Source organism: Rhinopithecus roxellana, chromosome 20 (genome assembly GCF_007565055.1).
Source record: "Rhinopithecus roxellana isolate Shanxi Qingling chromosome 20, ASM756505v1, whole genome shotgun sequence".
Classification (NCBI taxonomy): Eukaryota; Metazoa; Chordata; class Mammalia; order Primates; family Cercopithecidae; genus Rhinopithecus; species Rhinopithecus roxellana.
In genome coordinates, this window is record NC_044568.1 from 17074299 (window position 1) to 17092944 (window position 18646).

An 18646-nucleotide genomic window follows, 5' to 3' on the forward strand; every position below is an offset into this window, starting at 1 on the left:
CAAAGCTTAGCCGGGCGTGGTGGTATGCACCTGTAATCCCAGCTACTCAGGACACTGAGGCAGGAGAATTGCTTGAACCCGGGAGGCGGAGGTTGTAGTGAGCCAAGATCCCACCACTGCACTCCAGCCTGGGCAACAGAGAGAGATTCCATCTCAAAAAAATTAATTAATTAATTAAAAATAAATAAAAAGAAAGTCAGCGTAGAGAGAATACTCATAAGCCTCATTATTTATTTATTTTTAATTTCTTTTTTTTTTTTTTTTTTTGAGACGGAGTCTCGCTCTGTCGCCCAAGCTGGAGTGCAGTGGCCAGATCTCAGCTCACTGCAAGCTCCGCCTCCCGGGTTCACGCCATTCTCCTGCCTCAGCCTCCTGAGTAGCTGGGACTACAGGCGCCCGCCACCTCGCCCGGCTAGTTTTTTGTACTTTTTAGTAGAGACGGGGTTTCACCGTGTTAGCCAGGATGGTCTCGATCTCCTGACCTCGTGATCCGCCCGCCTCGGCCTCCCAAAGTGCTGGGATTACAGGCTTGAGCCACCGCGCCCGGCCTTTTCTTTTTTCTTTCAGCGATGAGAATCTTACTTTTTTTCTAGTGGTGAAGCAGGCTGTGAACCAGGACTGCCTGACACCAAAATTCATTTCCTAGGCTCAGGATGTCCTCTGAAATCTCTTCCCTGGGCAGCAGTGAGTAAGCGTGGTCCTGATCTCTAGGCCAGGAAATCCATCTTCCTCTTTGATTGAACATCAAATAGCATTTCCTCCACAGAGCCAGGGGGACTAATGGTTAACTTTTATTATAAATCAGCCAGGGCCTCACTCCTTAATGAGCACCACCACACCCTCCAAACTGCAGAATCTTCCATCACTTCCGCATGGGCAGCCAGAAGAACTTCTGCAAACCAGGATTACACACACTGCATACTGCAGGGAACATGCTGGGCATTTCCCTCCATGTCTCCAGTCGCTTTGATGTTCTGAAGTAGGCAAAGGCTGAAACAAATTCAGTTTGGGCTTGGGTGGAACTTCCAAACATTCAGAGCCAAGTCACAGCTGGGAGCTCTCAGGGGTCAGCGAGAGTCCTGTCAGTGACACGAGGCAGAGCAAGCCTGATGGTTCCTTGTGGGGACGTGCTGGGCAGTGCTGCTCAAGGTATGTGAGCCACACCCTGGGACCAGTCTGCTGATTCCTGTTTGCAATGCGCATCAGCAAAATATGTGCAAAGTTTGTAAATCTTTCATTTTCCTGTTATTTGTGTGTATACTTATTGAAATTTTTCCCGTTGAATATTAAAATGGTTTCTGTATTTTGTATTTGATTTCCTTATAGCTGTAATTAACAGGATTTTATTTACAAAGGTTTAGGCCTGGGATGGATGAGAATTAAAAAGTGTTTCTTCACTGTGGAGTTTGAGAAGCCCCGTACAGAACTCAAGCAACTGAGGAGTTGGATTCCACCCCGTCATCACTTTCAAGCCACAAATCTGATGAGGTACCGAAGCTGGGCGGGAAAACAGAAAATGAAAATGAGAGATGGAGAAGTTTCTGTGCCACATTTGCACATTTGACATGACCTGAGGCGATCATGCATGTCCCCCCGACCCCGTCATGTGATCCCGCATAGTGCAGTTCCATTTTACAGAAGATGGAGCTCAGGGAAGAACCGGGCTTGCCTCAAGGTGCTCAGACTATTAGGGGCTCACATTTACATCAGAACCGTGTCTCTAAATTCCCAGTTCAGCCCCCCACTCCAACTGTTATTTCCAAGCCACACACAGGAGAGTCGGAATCAAGTCAAAAGTGTTTTATTGTCATTCACATATTGAATAAAGGAAGGAACGTAGCAAACCGATCAGCGTAGATTGAAAAAAAAAAAATCCAGGTTAGTACTGGTTGCTCTATTTATGCCTGGGAGCAGTGCTCTCCCAACATCAGGCACAGCAGCGGCACTTCTCTGATGAACCTTTGCAGACACAGCCCTGGGCACACTTGGCACAGTCCACGGGGCAGCAGGAGCAGCAGCCTGGGGAAGAAGGGGAGAGAGAGGTCACAGCCAAGTTGACCAGGGACCTCTCTGTCCCAACAGCAGGCCTGGCTCAAGCTCAGACCCCAGACCCAGAGGATGCATTTTTAGGTTGGCACAGGTCTGTTCTGATGGTGCATTTGAGGTTTGTGTCCCAATAGAAAAAGTCTGCCCTGCCCCATCTGAGCTCAGAGCAGAAAGCCTGGAGAGGGAATGACCCAGCCAACAGGGGCGAAAGAAGACCAGATCCCAAAAGCATGCACTCAGGGCCAGCGTTGAGTTCCCTCCCAACCTTAGCCACAGCCCCAGATTCCTGGAGTTGGCCCCGCACTCACTCTTCTTGCAGGAGGTGCATTTGCACTCTTTGCACTTGCAGGAACGAGCACAGGTGCAGGAGGCACCTGCAGGAAGAAAAAAAGGCAGTGAGCAGTGAGTAAGGTGCAGAAGGTACAGCAGTGAGTCAATGAGTGTCCAGTGCCCCCTCCTCTGTGCAGGGCCAGCCCTCAGAGCTCCTTTCCCACTCAGAGCAGTGGAACAGAAGCCCCATGTCCTCCACCATCACGCTGGAAAGGGCAAGCACCCTCCTTTATATACCCTATCAGGAAGTTCCCAGCTCCACACACAGCCCAGGAAGACGGGGCTGGAGGCCAAAACCTTCTCTGATGAACTCTGAAGAGGCTATGTCCCTCGCCTCTCACCCATCCCAGCTACTCAGAATTAGAGCAGAGCATTGGGGCTCAGCCAGCAGCTCCCTGACTAGATGGATGACATGGAGCAGAACAGCCTTGATCCTCAGAATCCCTAATTCTGACTTACAAGCACAGAGGAGGGAAATGCTCGCAGGAGCTTGACCAAGAGGAAAGCACTGGAAGAAGTAAAGGAGTTCCCTTCAACTCAGATCTCATAATGCAACCTTCTCAAACCCAGGGACACTGTGTACGGTGGCCAGGAATGGGCATCTCAAGACCCAGAGCCAGGCATCCCTTACCTGCAGTGCAGGAGCAGTTGGGATCCATTTGGAGCCAAGAAAGCCTGGAGTTCCTAGGCAAGAGATGAGAAGTCAGTAGGGCAGGTGGGAGGTGTGATGGAGACCAGGAGCCGGCTGCTCCCTTTATAGTCAGGGGAGGTGGCGGGGTGCAGAAGCCCCACCCTGGCCCTTGCACTCACCCCTGCTGAATCTGCACTGCCCGTGATCCCTGGCTGGGCCGTGAGCAGTGGCCTGGCCTGACTCAGGACTGTCATCATCTTTACCTCCCCTGGATACCGTGTGCAAACCCAGCCTCATGTTCAACTTCCAGGATCAGCAACAGCAGGAGCATAGGGAGAGAGTTGTGTGCAAAGGACTGGTGGAGATTGTGACCTTTGGATTTCCCCGCTAGCCTGAGTCTGTCCCCACGTGGTTACCTCAGCCACATTTCTCCTGTACACAGCACCAGGACAGAGACAGGCTCTGTCTCCCTCTCTTCCATTCTCCACTCTTGAGAGGCTGAATGGGCACATTTCTCTGGGTAATCCTTTGCATACATCTATCCAGGGTCTCCCCACAAGCCTAGCTGGCCTACTACAGGATGGCAGTTTGGAAAATGTGGGATGTCCCCGGAAGAGGGATCATTGAAGGTGACATGCAGACCCTGGACGAAATTAGAAAGCAATTTCCTTCCATATTCCTATTACTCTACATAACATTAATCCATGTTAGGCCCTATTTAGTCACTTTCCATTTTGAACCCTCACAGCAACCGAAAAGGGACATACATCCTATTTATGAACCCATATTCCTAATCTGGACAATGACAACACAAGGAGTTCAAGCCACTAACCCAGGATCAGAGGGCTGGAAAGTGGTACTGCTGGGTCTGAATCCTGTCAGTTTCCCAAGGGAGAGAAGTCAGTGATGAAGCTTCCCTTTGGCCTAGGTATGTTTACCTCTTTATTGCTTGATATCTTTAAACAAAACCAAGCGTCAGTGTCAGTCCTGGTAGCAAAACAGAGATGCAGAGGAGTATGAACCAGGAGAATTTGATGGTAACCTTCTATGTGTGGAAGTTAAACTGACTCTTTTTTCAGTAGTGCTAATGAGTTTGGTTTTCATATAAATATATCTAAGGAAATAGGATATTTATTTGAAGAAAATAAATTTTAAAGAGAAATGTTGAGTCACATATTGGTGCAGATGGTAGCAGAACTGGCAGGCATCCTTCCATTTCTGTTAGGGGGACAGGGACCGTCTTGCTCATGGCTTTATATTTCTGGTGTGAATTCCGATTTTGCGGGCAGAGTGCAGGACCCTGTCGGGACCACAGGTCAATCCTCATGTGGCTGATGAGAAAGACATAGGACACCAGGCCTGGCTCTTTTGTCTGGAGTAAAAATGTCAACTATGCTATTGTCTGAGCCCTTTTGGGCTGCTACCACCAGATACCTTAGACTGGGTACCTTAAAACAGCAGAAATACATTTCTCTCAGTTCTGGAGGCATGGAAGTCCAAGGTCAAGGCACCAGCATATTTGGAGTCTTGTGAGGGCCCCGTTCCTCATGGATGGCTCTTTCTTGCTGGTTCCTCACATGATGGAAAGGGTTAAACAAGCTCCCTCAGGCCTCCCTTATTAAGGACTAATCCCATTCATGAGCGCTTTGCCCGCATACCATAGTCACTTCCCAAATGCACCACCTCTTAAAAGCAATACAATGAAAGTGAGATTTCAACACCTGAATATTGGAGGGACACCAGCATTCAGGCCATAGCAGCCATGAATAATAATAACAACAAATAGTGGTTAATGTTATAGACCACTGGTCATGTACAGGCACCAGTCTGAGTTCTTTACATCCATTAAATCATTTGCCTCTACGAGTCCAGCCCTATTACAGTCATGTGTCGCTTAATGAGAGGTATGCATTCTAAGAAATGTGTCTTTAGGCAATTTTGTCATTGTGCAAACATTGCAGAATGTACTCACACACACCTAGATGATACTGGCTACTACACACCTAGGCTGTCTGCTTTAGCCTATTGTTCTTAGGCTTCAACCCCATACACTGTTAGGCAATTTTAACACAATGGTAAGTATTTGTGTAGCTAAACATAGAAAGGTACAGCAAAAATGCCATATCATAATCTTTATTTTTGTATTTATTTTTGAGACAGAGTTTTGCTCTTGTTGCCCAGGCTGGAGTGCAATGGTGCAATCTCGGCTCACTGCAACCTCCGCCTCCCAGGTTCAAGCTATTCTCCTGCCTCAGCCTCCCAAGTAGCTGGGATTGCAGCCATGGGCCACCATGCCTGGCTAATTGTGTATTTTTAGTAGAGACAGGGTTTCTCCATGTTGGTCAGGCTGTTTTGAACTCCCAGTCTCAGGTGATCCACCCTCCTCGGCCTACCAAAGTACTGGGATCATAGGCGTGGGCCACCACGCCCGGCCTCATATTACAATCTTAAAGGAATCTTTTTTAGCTGAAGAAGTGATCTGAGACAGGGAACCTGATTTTCCTCAGGGCACTCAGAGTGTAAGGTGATAGCACATGGTTCCAGCACCCAGGTCTCTGGACTCTCAATGCAATCACACATACCAGCTCTCTTGAGTATGGGGTCCCCTATTTCCAAGCACACAAAGAAAACCAGAGCCAGAAGAAGTCAACAACTTTTATTATCATTCACATATTTCATAGAAGAGAGACAAATACAGTAAATGGGTCATGGCTGTCTGGAAAAAATGCCAAGTTTATACAGGTGACTCTTTCTACATCTAAGAGCAGGGCTGTCCCGGCATCAGGCACAGCAGCTGCACTTGTCCGACGCCCCTTTGCAGATGCAGCCCTGGGCACACTTGGCACAGCCCATGGGGCAGCAGGAGCAGCAGCCCAGGGAAGAAGGGGAGAGTGAGAGGTCACAGCAGACTTGACCTGAGACCTCCCTGCTCCGACAGAGGCCTGGCTCAAGCCCTGCCTCCAGCTCCAGAGGACCCTTAGTGCAGGCTGGCATTGCTCTGTCAGGAGTCAACTGGTGGATCTTTGGGGTGAGGGTCTTTCAGTGAAAAAGCTGCCCAGCACAACCTATACCCAGGAGAGGACAGAAGACTGGAGAGGCAGTGACTGGGGCACAGGGACAAAGGCAAGCCAGTTCCCCAGAACCATATGCTTAAATGAGGAAAGTCCTGAAGTGTCAAGTCTGTGCTTGGCAGCCCAGTGCATGCGCATGCCCTCAGTTTCCCCATTTTAAGAATGAAAGTTGGAAATCAACTATCTTGTGTTTTTCCAGCTGTGATCCTGAATCTCTTGCCAGAAAGGAGATGTGGGAAGCTGGTCACTGTCCCACTCCTGCCTGCTGAGCTCTGGGGTCCCTCCTCCGACTCTGCCCAGTCCCCCGATTCCTACAGAAGGCCCCGCACTCACTCTTCTGTCAGGTGGTGCATGTGCACTCTTTGCATTTACAGGAGCTAGCACAGCTGCAGGACCCAGTTGCAGGGAAGAGAAAAAGGCAGTGAGTGGTGAGTGTGGTGCAGGGTTAGGAGCAGGCCCTCAGCATCCTCCTATTCAATGCACAGAAAACCTGGTACCTAGTTCCACTCAGGCACACGGAAGCCCAGCCCCACCTTTTCTCCACACCCGCGCGGATGGGCAGGCGCCCTCTTTTTCGTACCACATGGGAACTTCAGTGCGGAATCTTGAAGAAGCAATATTTCCCACCTCCCTACCAGCCCAGGCAGCTCAAATGCTAGACAGAGCACTGGGTCCCAGCTCAGCACACCTCTGGCCTATCGGTGACCTGGAGCAGGGACAGTTTTGAGCCTCATTCCTCTCACCTTAGAAATGGGAGGCGCTGGGACAACGGTAATGTTCTTAGTGATAATAATAAAGGTACTCGGTAAGAGAAAAAGCACCAGAAGTACAAAGTAAAATAATCCACCTTAGGTAGAGCTCAAAATGCACCTGCCTCCTGCCTCAGGACCATTCTATCCTCTGGCATGAAAATGGAGATCCTAAGGCCCTGAAACCCAGCATCCTATATCAGTGGTGCAGGAGCAGTTGGGGTCCATCTGGAGACCATGTGAGGCTGGAGTACGTAAGCCAGAGGCGAAGAAGCAGGCAAGCCGGTGGGAGGCGGAACAGAGCTCAGGAGCTACCTCTGGCTTTGCAGTTAGGGAGAAGTGCCGGGCTCAGAGGCCCCGCCCCAGGTCTGGCCCCAGCTCCCGCAGTGTCAGAGGCACCCTAGGGTTCAGGGCCGGGCTGTGTGCAGCAGGCGGGCCGGTGCCCAATCCTCCCTAGCGCGGCCGGTGGGCACCCTGGGGGCGGCCCTTTGACTCCTGCTCGCTTTGCAAGGGCTGTGCTCCCGGCGGTAGGCGGAGTCCCTACCATAATCCCGGCCCTCCGGAATTTCCCGGGGATTGGGGTCCACTCTTGTCCCTGAGCGGTCCGGGAACCCAGCCTCAGGTGGTCGCGGTATCCCCAGCCCGTAACCCGCACCAGTGACCTAAGCTTCGCCTCTGTGGGAGCCTGTGTGCTACCCCAATCTAGTGCTCATGTCCCTAGATAGGAACCAGGCGGGCAGTGCAGCGAGGGAGTTGTGTGCAGAGGACCAGCCTCCCATGTGACCTTTGTCTCACCTGCATTGCCAGCCAAGTCCTTTGGCCATGTTGGTCTTGTTCACAGCAACAGAGCAGACACAGAGCCCTGCCTCCCTCCCTTCCATTCCCCACTGCTGGGAAGGTGATGGGCACATTTGTCCAAGTCCTCTTTTGCTTTAACTTCTCGGGGCTTCCCACAGCCTCGCTGGCCCACCAAGCCCAAGGATGGAGCTTCCCAAAACTTGAAATGTTCCCAAGGGAGCGATCTTTTCCCTGATGTGCTCACCCTTGCATTAAATTAAGAAGCATGGAAGGTGGTTATTACTCTCAGAATTCTTAACTGTTACAGAGCTTTTAGTCTCAGCCAGATCCTGTTTAGTCACTTTGGCTATTTGAACCCTCACAGCAACCCTCAAGGGTTTTATAACAGCGTCTTACTAATCGGAGGGCAACACAAGGAGATAAATAATTACCCCAGGACGGAGGGTGGAAGTGGCGCCGCGGGTCTCAATCCTCTTAGCTTTTCAAGGCAAAGAGGTCAATGATGCAACTTCCCTTTGGCCTGACTATGTCTTCAGCACCTCTTTATTGCTTGAAATCTTTAAACAAAAACAAATGTCAAGATCAATCCAGAGAGCAGCAGAAGTGATACAGAGGGATACGTATAATTGTATGGCTACCTTCCACGTCTGCAAGGTGAGACCGATTCTTATTTTCAGTAGTGTCAAAGAGTTTGCTTTTTCTGTAAATGCATTAAGGAAATATGATTGTTTAAAAGAAAACGTTACGGAAAATAACAGCACAGGTGTTGGCAGAAATGACAAGAATCCTTTTGCCTCTGTTATGCAGACAGGGACTGTCTTGCTCATGGCTTTACATATGCAGCGTGGATCCCTATTTGTGGATTGGGAGGGGTCCCTCTCTGATCCACAGGTCATATGCTCATGTTATTGATGGGAACAACATGGGACATACAGCTAAGCCCACCAGGACTGGCTTATTTGTCTGGAAGTACTAAAATGTCCTTATGCTATGAATAAAGGTAATAAAATCATAGCTATTACAGACTACTTGAGACATGCCAAATGCTATATTAAGTTCTCTATGTGAATTAACTGTTTTGTTCCTACCAGCCAGACCCTGTTATGCATGGGAACAAGGTAGCAGCCTGCACCACAGAGAGGTTGTGTCACCCAGGTATAAATGACATACCTGAAATTTACACTCATGCAATGTCATTCCTTCAACCACCACCCTATGTCACTATATCATGTAAAACACAAGGACATGAAAAACCTGGCACAGGGACAGCAGAGGGAAGAGTAAGGAGCTGGCAGTCAATCTCGCTTCCTAGTTCTTAACCTCCTGAGCATCAATATGCCACCTTTCCAGTCAGGGCACAATTGAGTCAACTAACCAAGGGTCCTTCCAGCTAAGAACTGTGACAGGCAGAGCTCAGCATCCACTTACATGATGATCTGCCAGCTCTGGAGAGGGCGTGAGGACAGCTGTACCCTAAGTTCCTCTATACCTGTAGTGCTGAGTCATGTGACCTTGGGCAGGTTCTTAAGTACTCTGGAGGACAGTGTTCCCCTGCATAGGGAGCCTCTGCACACACTGTCTCTCTGGTTTGTGTGAAGATCAAAGGACTTGAAGGGTGGGAAAGGCTTGTTCTCTTCCCAAATGCTGGAGCAGTGTCTTATGCTGGAGAGTTGGTGCAGGAGGTCATCCACATATCCTTAAGACCAGATCAGCAAGACTCCAAACCCATTCCCAACTTCCAGTCCATAGTCATGCTTCCAAGGAACTGGACCTTTCCCAAGGAGCTTGATGGGATCTAACAGGATTCTCTGTCTGGGAAGTCCATGCGGACAAATGATTATATCAGCACTCTTCATTGAGTCCTAGCCAGGTCTGAGGCCACTATCACATTTTATCCCAATGTAGAGATATAATCTTCTTTCTACAAATGAGTAAATAAAGCCTCAGAGAGGTTAAGCACCTTGCCCAGGTCACACAGCCAGTAAGGGATGAAGTGGGCTGTGAACCTGCCTGTGTGAAACCAAAACGCCTGCACTTTGCCCAGGCTGCTTTCTCTTCTTGTTTTATTTTAATTTTTTGTTTTTGAAGGGGTGGCCTGCCCCTCCACACTTGTGGATATTTCTCGTTAGGTGGAACAAGAGACTTGAGAAAAGAAATAAGACACAGAGACAAAGTATAGAGAAAGAAAAGCGGGGCCCAGGGGACCGGCGCTCAGCTTACAGAGGACCCGTGCCGGCCCGGTCTCTGAGTTCCCTTAGTATTTATTGATAATTATCTTTACCATCTTAAACATAAGGGAGTGGCAGGATAATAGGATCATTGTAGGGAGGAAATCAGCAGTAAGACATATAGATAAAGATCTCTGTGACATGAATAAGTTTAAAGGAAAATGCTGTGCCTTGAGATGCATATGCAAACATCTCCATAAACCTTTTAGCAGCATTGCTCCAGCAAGTCCCACCTTATTCCTAAAGGCAATTTTCTCCTTGCTCAGTAAACAAAGCATACAATCGGGTTTTACACGGAGATGTTCCATTGCCCAGGGACGGGCAGGAGACAAATGCTTTTCTCTTACTTGAGATTAAGAGAATGGGCCGGGCGCGGTGGCTCAAGCCTGTAATCCCAGCACTTTGGGAGGCCGAGACGGGCGGATCACGAGGTCAGGAGATCGAGACCATCCTGGCTAACACGGTGAAACCCCATCTCTACTAAAAATACAAAAAACTAGCCGGGCGAAGTGGCGGGCGCCTGTAGTCCCAGCTACTCGGGAGGCTGAGGCAGGAGAATGGCGTAAACCCGGGAGGCGGAGCTTGCAGTGAGCTGAGATCCGGCCACTGCACTCCAGTCCGGGCGACAGAGCGAGACTCCGCTTCAAAAAAAAAAAAAAAAAAAAAAAAAAAAAAAAAAAAAAAAAAGAGAATGGTGATGACCTTTAACCAGCAAGCAACCTTTAGGCACTTGTATAACAAAGACACATCCTGCACAGCCCAACATCCTTTAAACCTTAAGTCACCACAGCACATGTCTCTTGCAAGGACAAGGTTGGGGGTAGAGTCACAGATTAACAGCATCTCAAATACAGAACCAAATGGAGTCTCTCATGTCTACTTCTTTCTATATAGACACAGTAACAGGCTGATCTCTCTTTCTTTTCCCCACAGTTTTACATAGAGAGAGGTTCTTACTATGTTACCCAGGCTGGTCTGAAACTTCTGGCCTCAGGCAATCCTCCTGCCTTGGCTTGAGCAGAGCATGATGTAAGCCATGGAAGTGGTGTGAGCCACTGTACCTGGCCAGACTACCTTCTGAAATCCCCCCTTCACAAAGCACCTTTAGGCCAGCATGGTGCTTACTCTTGGGCCTTGTGACTCCTCTTCCTCTTTAAATAACAAATAGCAATTCCCTCACCAAATAGCCAAATAACTAACAGTTGCCATGAAGTACAAGACATCCAGGGCCTTCCTCCTTCCTACTGAACATCACTGTACCTTAGAACAGATGTGAAGCGTTAGTATTTTGTTTTTCCTGTTATTTTGTTCTTCCTATCTGTTTTGAGATTTCCTTGTTGAATATAAAAAATGAACTTTGTCTTTTTATTTTTCATACTTATTCATTCTATTTTATCTCACCAAAGCGTAGGTCCATGACTGATTCCTGTGCCCTCATATCATCTGGCATGATGCTGTTACATTTTTAGCTAGGAAACTGACCTGAGACGGGTGACCCGACTTGCCTTAAGGTCCTTGGCATGTGGTATGATCCCAGCTCTGCTGAGTCTGAGGTCTCTTATTTCAGGACACCCCTCAAAAAACTCAGAGGCAGAATAAGGCCAACAATGTTTATTATCATTCCCATATTTCACTTAGGGAAACAGGCATAGTAAATGGGTTAGGTTTGTATTTTAAAAACAAACTAGGTTTGTAGGGGTTGTATTATTTACATCTGGGCGCAGGGCTGTCCCAACATCAGGTGCAGCAGCTGCACTTCTCCAATGCCCCTTTGCAGACACAGCCCTGGGCACATTTGGCACAGCCCATGTGGCAGCAGGAGCAGCAGTCTGGGGAAGAAGGGGAGAGTGAGAGGTCAGAGCAGGCTTGACCAGGGATCTCCCTGCCCCAACAGAGGCCAGTCTCAAGCTGTGCCTCCAAACCCAAAAGATACTTAGTTCAGGATGGCATTGCTCTGTCTGGAGATAACTCCTGGATCTTTGGGGTGAGGGTCTTGCCATGAAAAAGCTACCCACCCTTCCTGTGCCCAGGACAGGGTAGAAGACTCAAGAAGGAGTGACATGCTCTTTGCAGTAAAAGGAGGGACAGTCTCCTGGAATAATACACCTCAGTGAGGAAAGTCCTCAAGTATCAGGCCTGTGCTTGGCAGGCTGGTGTGCTCTCTTGGTGTCAGTTTCCCCATGGTAAGAATAAAGATTGGGAATTAACCATCTCTAGTGTTCTTCCGGCTGTGATCCTAAGTCATTTGCTGAAGCAAGGGGATGTGGGAAGTTCGTCGTTGTTCTGCTCCTGCCTGTGGAGATCTGGGATCCTTCCTCTGACTCTGCCCAGCCCCCAGATTCCCAGGGAAGGCCCTACACTCTCTCTTCTTGCAGGAGGTGCATTTGTACACTTTGCATTTGCAGGAGCTGGCACAGGTGCAGGAGCCACCTGCAAGGAAGAAAAAGGCAGTGAGCAGCGAGTGTTGTGTGCCTCCCATCCACCTCAGGCAGCTCAGTGCGGGACAGAGCACTGGGTCCTAGTTCAGCACACCTTTGGTCTTGAGGGTGACCTGCAGCCGGGCAGTTTTCAGCCTCAGTCCTCTTGAATCAGAAATGGGAGGCACTGGGAAGACAGCAATGTTCTAAGTGGTGATGAAGGTGCTTGGTGGGGAGAAAGCTCAAGAAGTGCAAAGCAAAGGAGTCCACTTTAGGAAGAGCTCAAAATGCACCTGCCTCCTGCCCCAAGGGTGTTCTATTCTGTGGCATGAAAATGAAGATCCTAAGACCTGAAACCAAGCATCCCTTACCAGTGGCTCAGAAGCAGCTGGGGTCCATTTGGAGATCAGGTGAGGCTGGAGTTACTAAGCCAGATGTGAAAAAACAGGCGGGCCGGTGGGAGCCGGAACAGATCCCAGGAGTAGGCCGCCTGACTTTACAGTCAGGTCAGGGCGCAGGGTGCAGAGGCCTCGCCCCAGGTCTCACAACTGCCCAGCGCAGTGTCAGCGCCACCCCGGGTTCAAGGCCAGGCTGTGCGCACCAAGAGGGCCAGGTGGAGGATCCTCCTTAACATAACTGGTGCACACCTCGGGGGAGGCCCTTTGGCTCACGCTCGCTTTGGAGGGGCTGTGCTCCCAGTGGTACTGGCATCCCTGCTATAATCCCGGCCCTCCTGAATTTCCCGGAGATTGCGCTCCATTCCTGCTCTGGGCGGTCCTGGGAACCCAGGCTCAGGTGGTCCCGGTATCTCCACCCCAGCACCCCGCACCAGTGACCTGAGCTTTGCCTCTGTGGGAGTCCATGTGCTACCCCAGCCTAGTGCTCCTGTCCCTAGATAGGACTGAGGCAGGAAGCGCAGCAAGGGAGCCCTGTGCAGAGGACCAGCCTCCCATGTGACCTTCAACCCACCTGCATAGTCACCCAGGTCCTTTGGCCTCATATGTCCTCTTCACAGCAACAGGCCAGACACAGGGCCCAGCCTCCTTCCCTTCCATTCTCCATTCCTGAGGGGGCGATGGGCATATTTAAGTCCTCTTTGGCTTTAACTTCTTTTGGGCTTCCCACAGCCTAGCTGGCCCACCAAGACTAAGGACATCCAAAGCTTGGGAGGTCACAAGGGAGGGCTCTTTTCCCTGTTGTGGTGACCGTGAATTAAATTAAGAAGCAGGAAAAGCGCTTACTTCACTTTCAGAATTCCTGACTATTGCAGAGCTTTTGGTCTCGGCTAGACCCTGTTTAGTCACTTTGGCTACTTGAACCCTCTCAGCAACCCTCAAGGGGAATGAACACTCTTTACAACGGCATCTTACTAATCAGACAACGACAGCACAAGGAGATAAGTAACCAGCCTAGGACAAAGGGTGGAAGTGCTGAGGCAAGAGAATAGGCTCTGGCGGCAGTGAACCTGAAGCTGACTCACAGTCTTTCTAGAACTCAACCATAAGAAAAACCCCAACTTTCCACACCCAAGTAAAAAAAGGACCAGAGGCTACTTCGTTTGCAACCCCTCTCCCCTTTGTCTGCATGGCAGATGAGAAATTGAAAGTACCTGTGATTTGTCCCTTATGACAACCAATTGGACTGACCTTGGACTACCTCTTCATTTGCATAGGAGTAACTTTGTAACTTCACTTCAGCTTCTAATTGGTTGCTTTCTGCCATCAGTCAGATAGGGGGCCACTACTTCATGTACATAGGGTGTGCACTAAATAACTAATGGCAAACCTCTAAAGGATATTTAAACCATAGAAAATTCTATAACCAGGCCCTTGAGCCACTTGCTGGGGCCAGCTCCCACCCTGTGCAATATAATTTTGTTTCCAATAAATCTCTGCTTTTGTTGCTTCATCCCTTCCTTACTTTGTGCATTTTGTCAAATTCTTTGTTCGAGGTACTAAGAACCTGGACACCCTGCACCGGTAACAGTGGTACTGTACTGTGGCTCTCAATCCAGGCAGCTTTTCAAGGGAAAGAGGTCAAGGGCAAAGCTTCCCTTTGGCCTGGGTATGTCTTCAGCACCTCTTTACTGCTTGAAATCTTTAAACATAAACAAATGTCCAGGCCAATTCTGGGAGTGACAGAGGGAGATATACGTAATTTTGTGGCTACCTTCCATATCTGCAAGTGGAACTGACTCTTTTTCTCAGTAGTGTCAAGGAGTTTGCTTTTCCTATAAATATATTAAAGGAATATGATTACCTAAGAGAAAATGTTAAAGAAAATAACAGCACAGGTTATAGCAGAAATGGCAGGAATCCTTTTGCATCTGTTATGCAGACAGGGACTGTCTTGCTCATGGCTTTATGTATCCAATATGGATCCTTATTTGTGAACTAGTGAAGGACTCTCTCTGGGCCACGGGTCATGTGCTCCTGTTATTGATGAGAACAACATGGGACACACAGCTAAGCCCACTAGGCCTGGCTTGTGTTTAGAAGTAGAAAAATAGGCCGGGCGCGGTGGCTCAAGCCTGTAATCCCAGCGCTTTGGGAGGCCGAGACGGGCGGATCACGAGGTCAGAAGATCGAGACCATCCTGGCTAACATGGTGAAACCCCGTCTCTACTAAAAAATACAAAAAACTAGCCGGGTGAGGTGGCGGGCGCCTGTAGTCCCAGCTACTCGGGAGGCTGAGGCAGGAGAATGGCGTAAACCCGGGAGGCGGAGCTTGCAGTGAGCTGAGATCCGGCCACTGCACTCCAGCCCGGGCGACAGAGCGAGACTCCGTCTCAAAAAAAAAAAAAAAAAAAAAAAAAAAAAAAAAAAAAGAAGTAGAAAAATATCCCTATGCTATGAATAAAGATTAAAATCAAAGCTATTACAGACTACTCAACACAAGCCAGGCACCATTTTAAGTTCTTTACGTGTTTTAAGTGATTTGCTCCCACCAGCAGACTCTATTATTATGTCAATTCACAGTTGAGGAGACTGAGCCACAGAGAGGTTGTGTCACTCTCATATAAGTGACACAGCTGGGATTTGCACTCCTGCATGCTGACTGCATCATGGTGCCCTCAACAACCACCCTATGTCACCGTGTCATGTAAAACCCAAGGACACTGAAAATCTGGCACAGAGACGGCAGTGGGAAGGGCACTGAGCTAGCAGTCAATCCCCCTGCATAGCTCTGTGACCTCTCAGCCTCAACATGCCATCTCACCCATGAGAGGCACAGATGCACTCACTAACCAAGGGCCCTTCTAGCTCTGAATTGTGACAGACAGTTCTACAGAGGAAGAAATGGAGACCCAGAGAGGTTGAGCAACCTGCCTAGGTCTCACAGCCCAGGACAGAGGTGGTGAAGTGGGCAGTCCAACAAGACTGCCCTGACCCTGATCCCCACGCTCTTTGCACAGGCTGCCTTCTGGAACGCTCTCTTCAAAAGGAGAACCTGCAGGCCAGCATGGTCCTGATTCCTGGGCCGCTTCACACCTTTTCTTCTTTGAACATCAAATAGCAATTCCCGCAACAAATGGCCAGAGGAACTAATTGCTGCCATTAATTTCAAGTGACCTGGGGCCCTACTCCTTCCTAGTGAACACCGCCACAATTTAGAAACTGCCATCACCTCCGCATAGGCGGACTCAAAGGTCTTCATCCGGAACTAATCCTTCTCTGTACTCCATCTTGCTGGGAGGATCCTGGGTAATTTCCTCCACTCCGCCAGTCACTTTGCTTGCCTGAATTAACCAAGGGCTGGAATTGAAGGAGGAACAGATTTCAGCCTGAGCTAGGGAGAAACTTCTGAAGTTTCAGAGCCAAGTCATAACATGGAGCTCTCAGAGATACTGAGAGTCACATCAGAGACCCTGGAGAGGCCAAGACTGATGGTTCCACGTGGGGATGGTCTGGCTGGTGCTGTTGAAGGTGTGTGACCCACATACTGGGGCCAGTCTGTGAACTGTTTCCAGTCTGAAATATACACCCCAGAACAAATGTGTAATTTTATTTTTCCTATTTTGTCTTCCATATATTTATTGAAATTGTCCTATTCAATACAAAAAATGAATTTGGTGTTTTTTTCTTTTTGTCATACTAATAGATTTTATCTTACCAAAGCTTAAGTCTGTGACAGATTCCTGTGGCGTTATTTCACCTGTCACCACGCTCTTACATTTCTATTTAAGAAACTGACCTGAGGCAGGTGCCTATTTGCCTTAAGGCCCTCAGTGTGTAAGGTGACAGGACAAGGTCCCAGCACCCAGGTCTCTGGATCCTCAATGCAATCCACCATCCCAGCTCTGTTGGGTGTGGAGTCCCCTATTTCCAAGGCACACAAAGAAAACCAGAGCCAGCATTAAGTCAACAATTTTATTATCTTTTTTTTTTTTTTTTTTTTTGAGACGGAGTCTTGCTCTGCCGCCCAGGCTGGAGTGCAGTGGCCGGCTCTCAGCTCACTGCAAGTTCCGCCTCCCGGATTCACGCCATTCTCCTGTCTCAGCCTCCCGAGTAGCTGGGACTACAGGCGCCCGCCTCGTCGCCCGGCTAGTTTTTTGTATTTTTTAGTAGAGACGGGGTTTCACCGTATTAGCCAGGATGGTCTCGATCTCCTGACCTCGTGATCCGCCCGTCTCGGCCTCCCAAAGTGCTGGGATTACAGGCTTGAGCCACCGCGCCCGGCCTAACAATTTTATTATCATTCACATATTTCATAAAAAATAATACAGTAAGTGGGTCAGGGTTGTATGGAAAAAATTCCATGTTTGTGCAGGTCGCTCTTTCTATATCTTCCAGCAGGGCCTTCCAGACATCAGTCGCAGCAGCTGCACTTCTCTGATGCCCCTTTGCAGATGCAGCCCTGGGCACACTTGGCACAGCTCACGGGGCAGCAGGAGCAGCAGCCTGGGGAAGAAGGGAGAGTGAGAGGTCAGACCAGACTTGACCGGGGATTTCCCTGCCCTCAAACAGGCCTGGCTCAAACTCTGTCCCCAGTCCCAGAGGACACTTAGTTCAGGATGGCATGCACTGTTGGAGATGGGAGATAAGTGTCGGATCTTTCGAGTGAGGGTCTTCTGTGAAAAGCTTCTTATCCCCATCTGAGCCCCAGACCTGGCAGAAGGCTGGAGAGGCAGTGACTAGGGTTATCAAAGGCAAAAGAAGGCTGGCTCCGCAGAACCATACACTTAGGTGAGGAAAGTCCTTAGGTGGCATGTCTGTGCCTGGCAGGCTGGTGCACTCTCTTGGCCTTAGTTTGTCTATTTTAAGAATGAAATTTGGGAATCAATCATGTCTAAGGATCTGGCTCTGATCCTGGATCAGTTGTTGGGGAAGGGGAGATGGGAAATTGACCACTGGCCTACTCCTGCCTGCTGAGCTCTGGGTTCCTGTCTCTGACTTGGCTCAGCCCCAGATTCCTGGACATGGCCCCGCACTCACTCTTCTTGCAGGGGGTACATTTGCACTCCTTGCACTTGCAGGACTCAGCGCAGGTGCAGGAGCCACCTGCAAGGAAGAGAAAAAGGCAGTGAATTTGACACAGAAGACAGCAGCAGTTGATCAACAAATGCTCCCAGCTGAGTGCATTGACAGGCGGGATAGATAGATAGCTCCTGTTCGACTCAGGGCACCATGAAGCCTGACCTTACTTCTATCTCTAGAGGTTAGGATGGGCTTTATGTCCTTAATCCTGAAAAGGCAACAACCCCTGTCTCCCATCCACCCCAGGAACTTCACAGAATACTGGGGCTCAGCCTAGCAGCCCCCGACTATCTGAGTGACATGGAGCAGGAGAATTATGAGCCTGAGTCCTCTCGCCTCTGAAATGGGAGGTATTAGAATAGGAATGTTCTAGGGGTGATGAAGGCGCTGAGAGGAAAAGCACTAGATCAATGAAATAAATGGCTCCACTTAGCCAGAGCTCAAAAAACACCTCTACTCCTAGGGGCATCGATCCTGTGGCGGGTAAATAGGTACCCTAAGGACCAGAAACCCAGGATCCCTTACCAGTGGTGCAGAAGCAGTTGGGGTCCATTTCGAGCCGTGGAGAGGTTGGAGATCCCAAGCAAGAAGTTGAGAGCCTATAAGGCACACGTGGAAGGCGTGGTGGGACCCCCACAGCCAACGGCTGCTTTAATAGTCAGAAGAGGGCCTGGCGCAAAGGCCCCGCCCCGCGCTTGCACCCGCCCCGCTGAGTCCGCTGCGCCCGAGGTCCTGGACTGGGCTGTGCGCAGTAGAAGGGCCAGGCGCACAGTTCCCTGAGTAGCGCTGCGTGCGCACCGCTGGACCACCTCCGCCCCCCGCTTTGGCGCACCGCTAACGGGCTTTGCGCCCGGGGTACGCGGTCTCCCCGAGGTACCGGGCGCTTTTCCCAGTTTCTC

The 18646-nt window shown here is 49.6% G+C and overlaps 3 protein-coding genes and 1 pseudogene across 6 annotated transcripts; all 4 read right to left on the reverse strand.

The window, feature by feature from the left end:
- Window positions 1-1779: 1779 nt before the first annotated feature.
- LOC104664030 (metallothionein-1B-like) lies at window positions 1780-3099 on the reverse strand. The gene is made up of 3 exons (XM_010365446.2): window positions 3008-3099; window positions 2355-2420; window positions 1780-2019 (listed from the first exon to the last, which is right to left on the reverse strand). Exons 1-3 carry the CDS (start codon window positions 3033-3035, stop codon window positions 1928-1930), a joined length of 186 nt encoding a protein of 61 aa, XP_010363748.1. The 5' UTR covers window positions 3036-3099; the 3' UTR covers window positions 1780-1927.
- A 2689-nt stretch (window positions 3100-5788) lies between these two features.
- Window positions 5789-7055, reverse strand: LOC115892015 (metallothionein-1L-like). 4 transcript variants are annotated; one of them, XM_030924512.1, is made up of 3 exons: window positions 7034-7055; window positions 6420-6483; window positions 5789-5888 (listed from the first exon to the last, which is right to left on the reverse strand). In XM_030924512.1, exons 1-3 carry the CDS (start codon window positions 7053-7055, stop codon window positions 5789-5791), a joined length of 186 nt encoding a protein of 61 aa, XP_030780372.1. The 4 variants fall into 4 exon arrangements, with proteins under 4 accessions (XP_030780372.1, XP_030780371.1, XP_030780369.1 ...); XM_030924511.1 differs by having other exon boundaries at window positions 6420-6472; window positions 7023-7055; XM_030924509.1 differs by having other exon boundaries at window positions 6420-6476; window positions 7021-7055.
- Window positions 7056-11590: 4535 nt separating this feature from the next.
- On the reverse strand, window positions 11591-12669 carry LOC104664031 (annotated as a pseudogene).
- A 4255-nt stretch (window positions 12670-16924) lies between these two features.
- LOC104664033 (metallothionein-1E-like) lies at window positions 16925-18367 on the reverse strand. The gene is made up of 3 exons (XM_010365447.2): window positions 18273-18367; window positions 17706-17771; window positions 16925-17171 (listed from the first exon to the last, which is right to left on the reverse strand). Exons 1-3 carry the CDS (start codon window positions 18298-18300, stop codon window positions 17080-17082), a joined length of 186 nt encoding a protein of 61 aa, XP_010363749.1. The 5' UTR covers window positions 18301-18367; the 3' UTR covers window positions 16925-17079.
- Window positions 18368-18646: the final 279 nt, after the last annotated feature.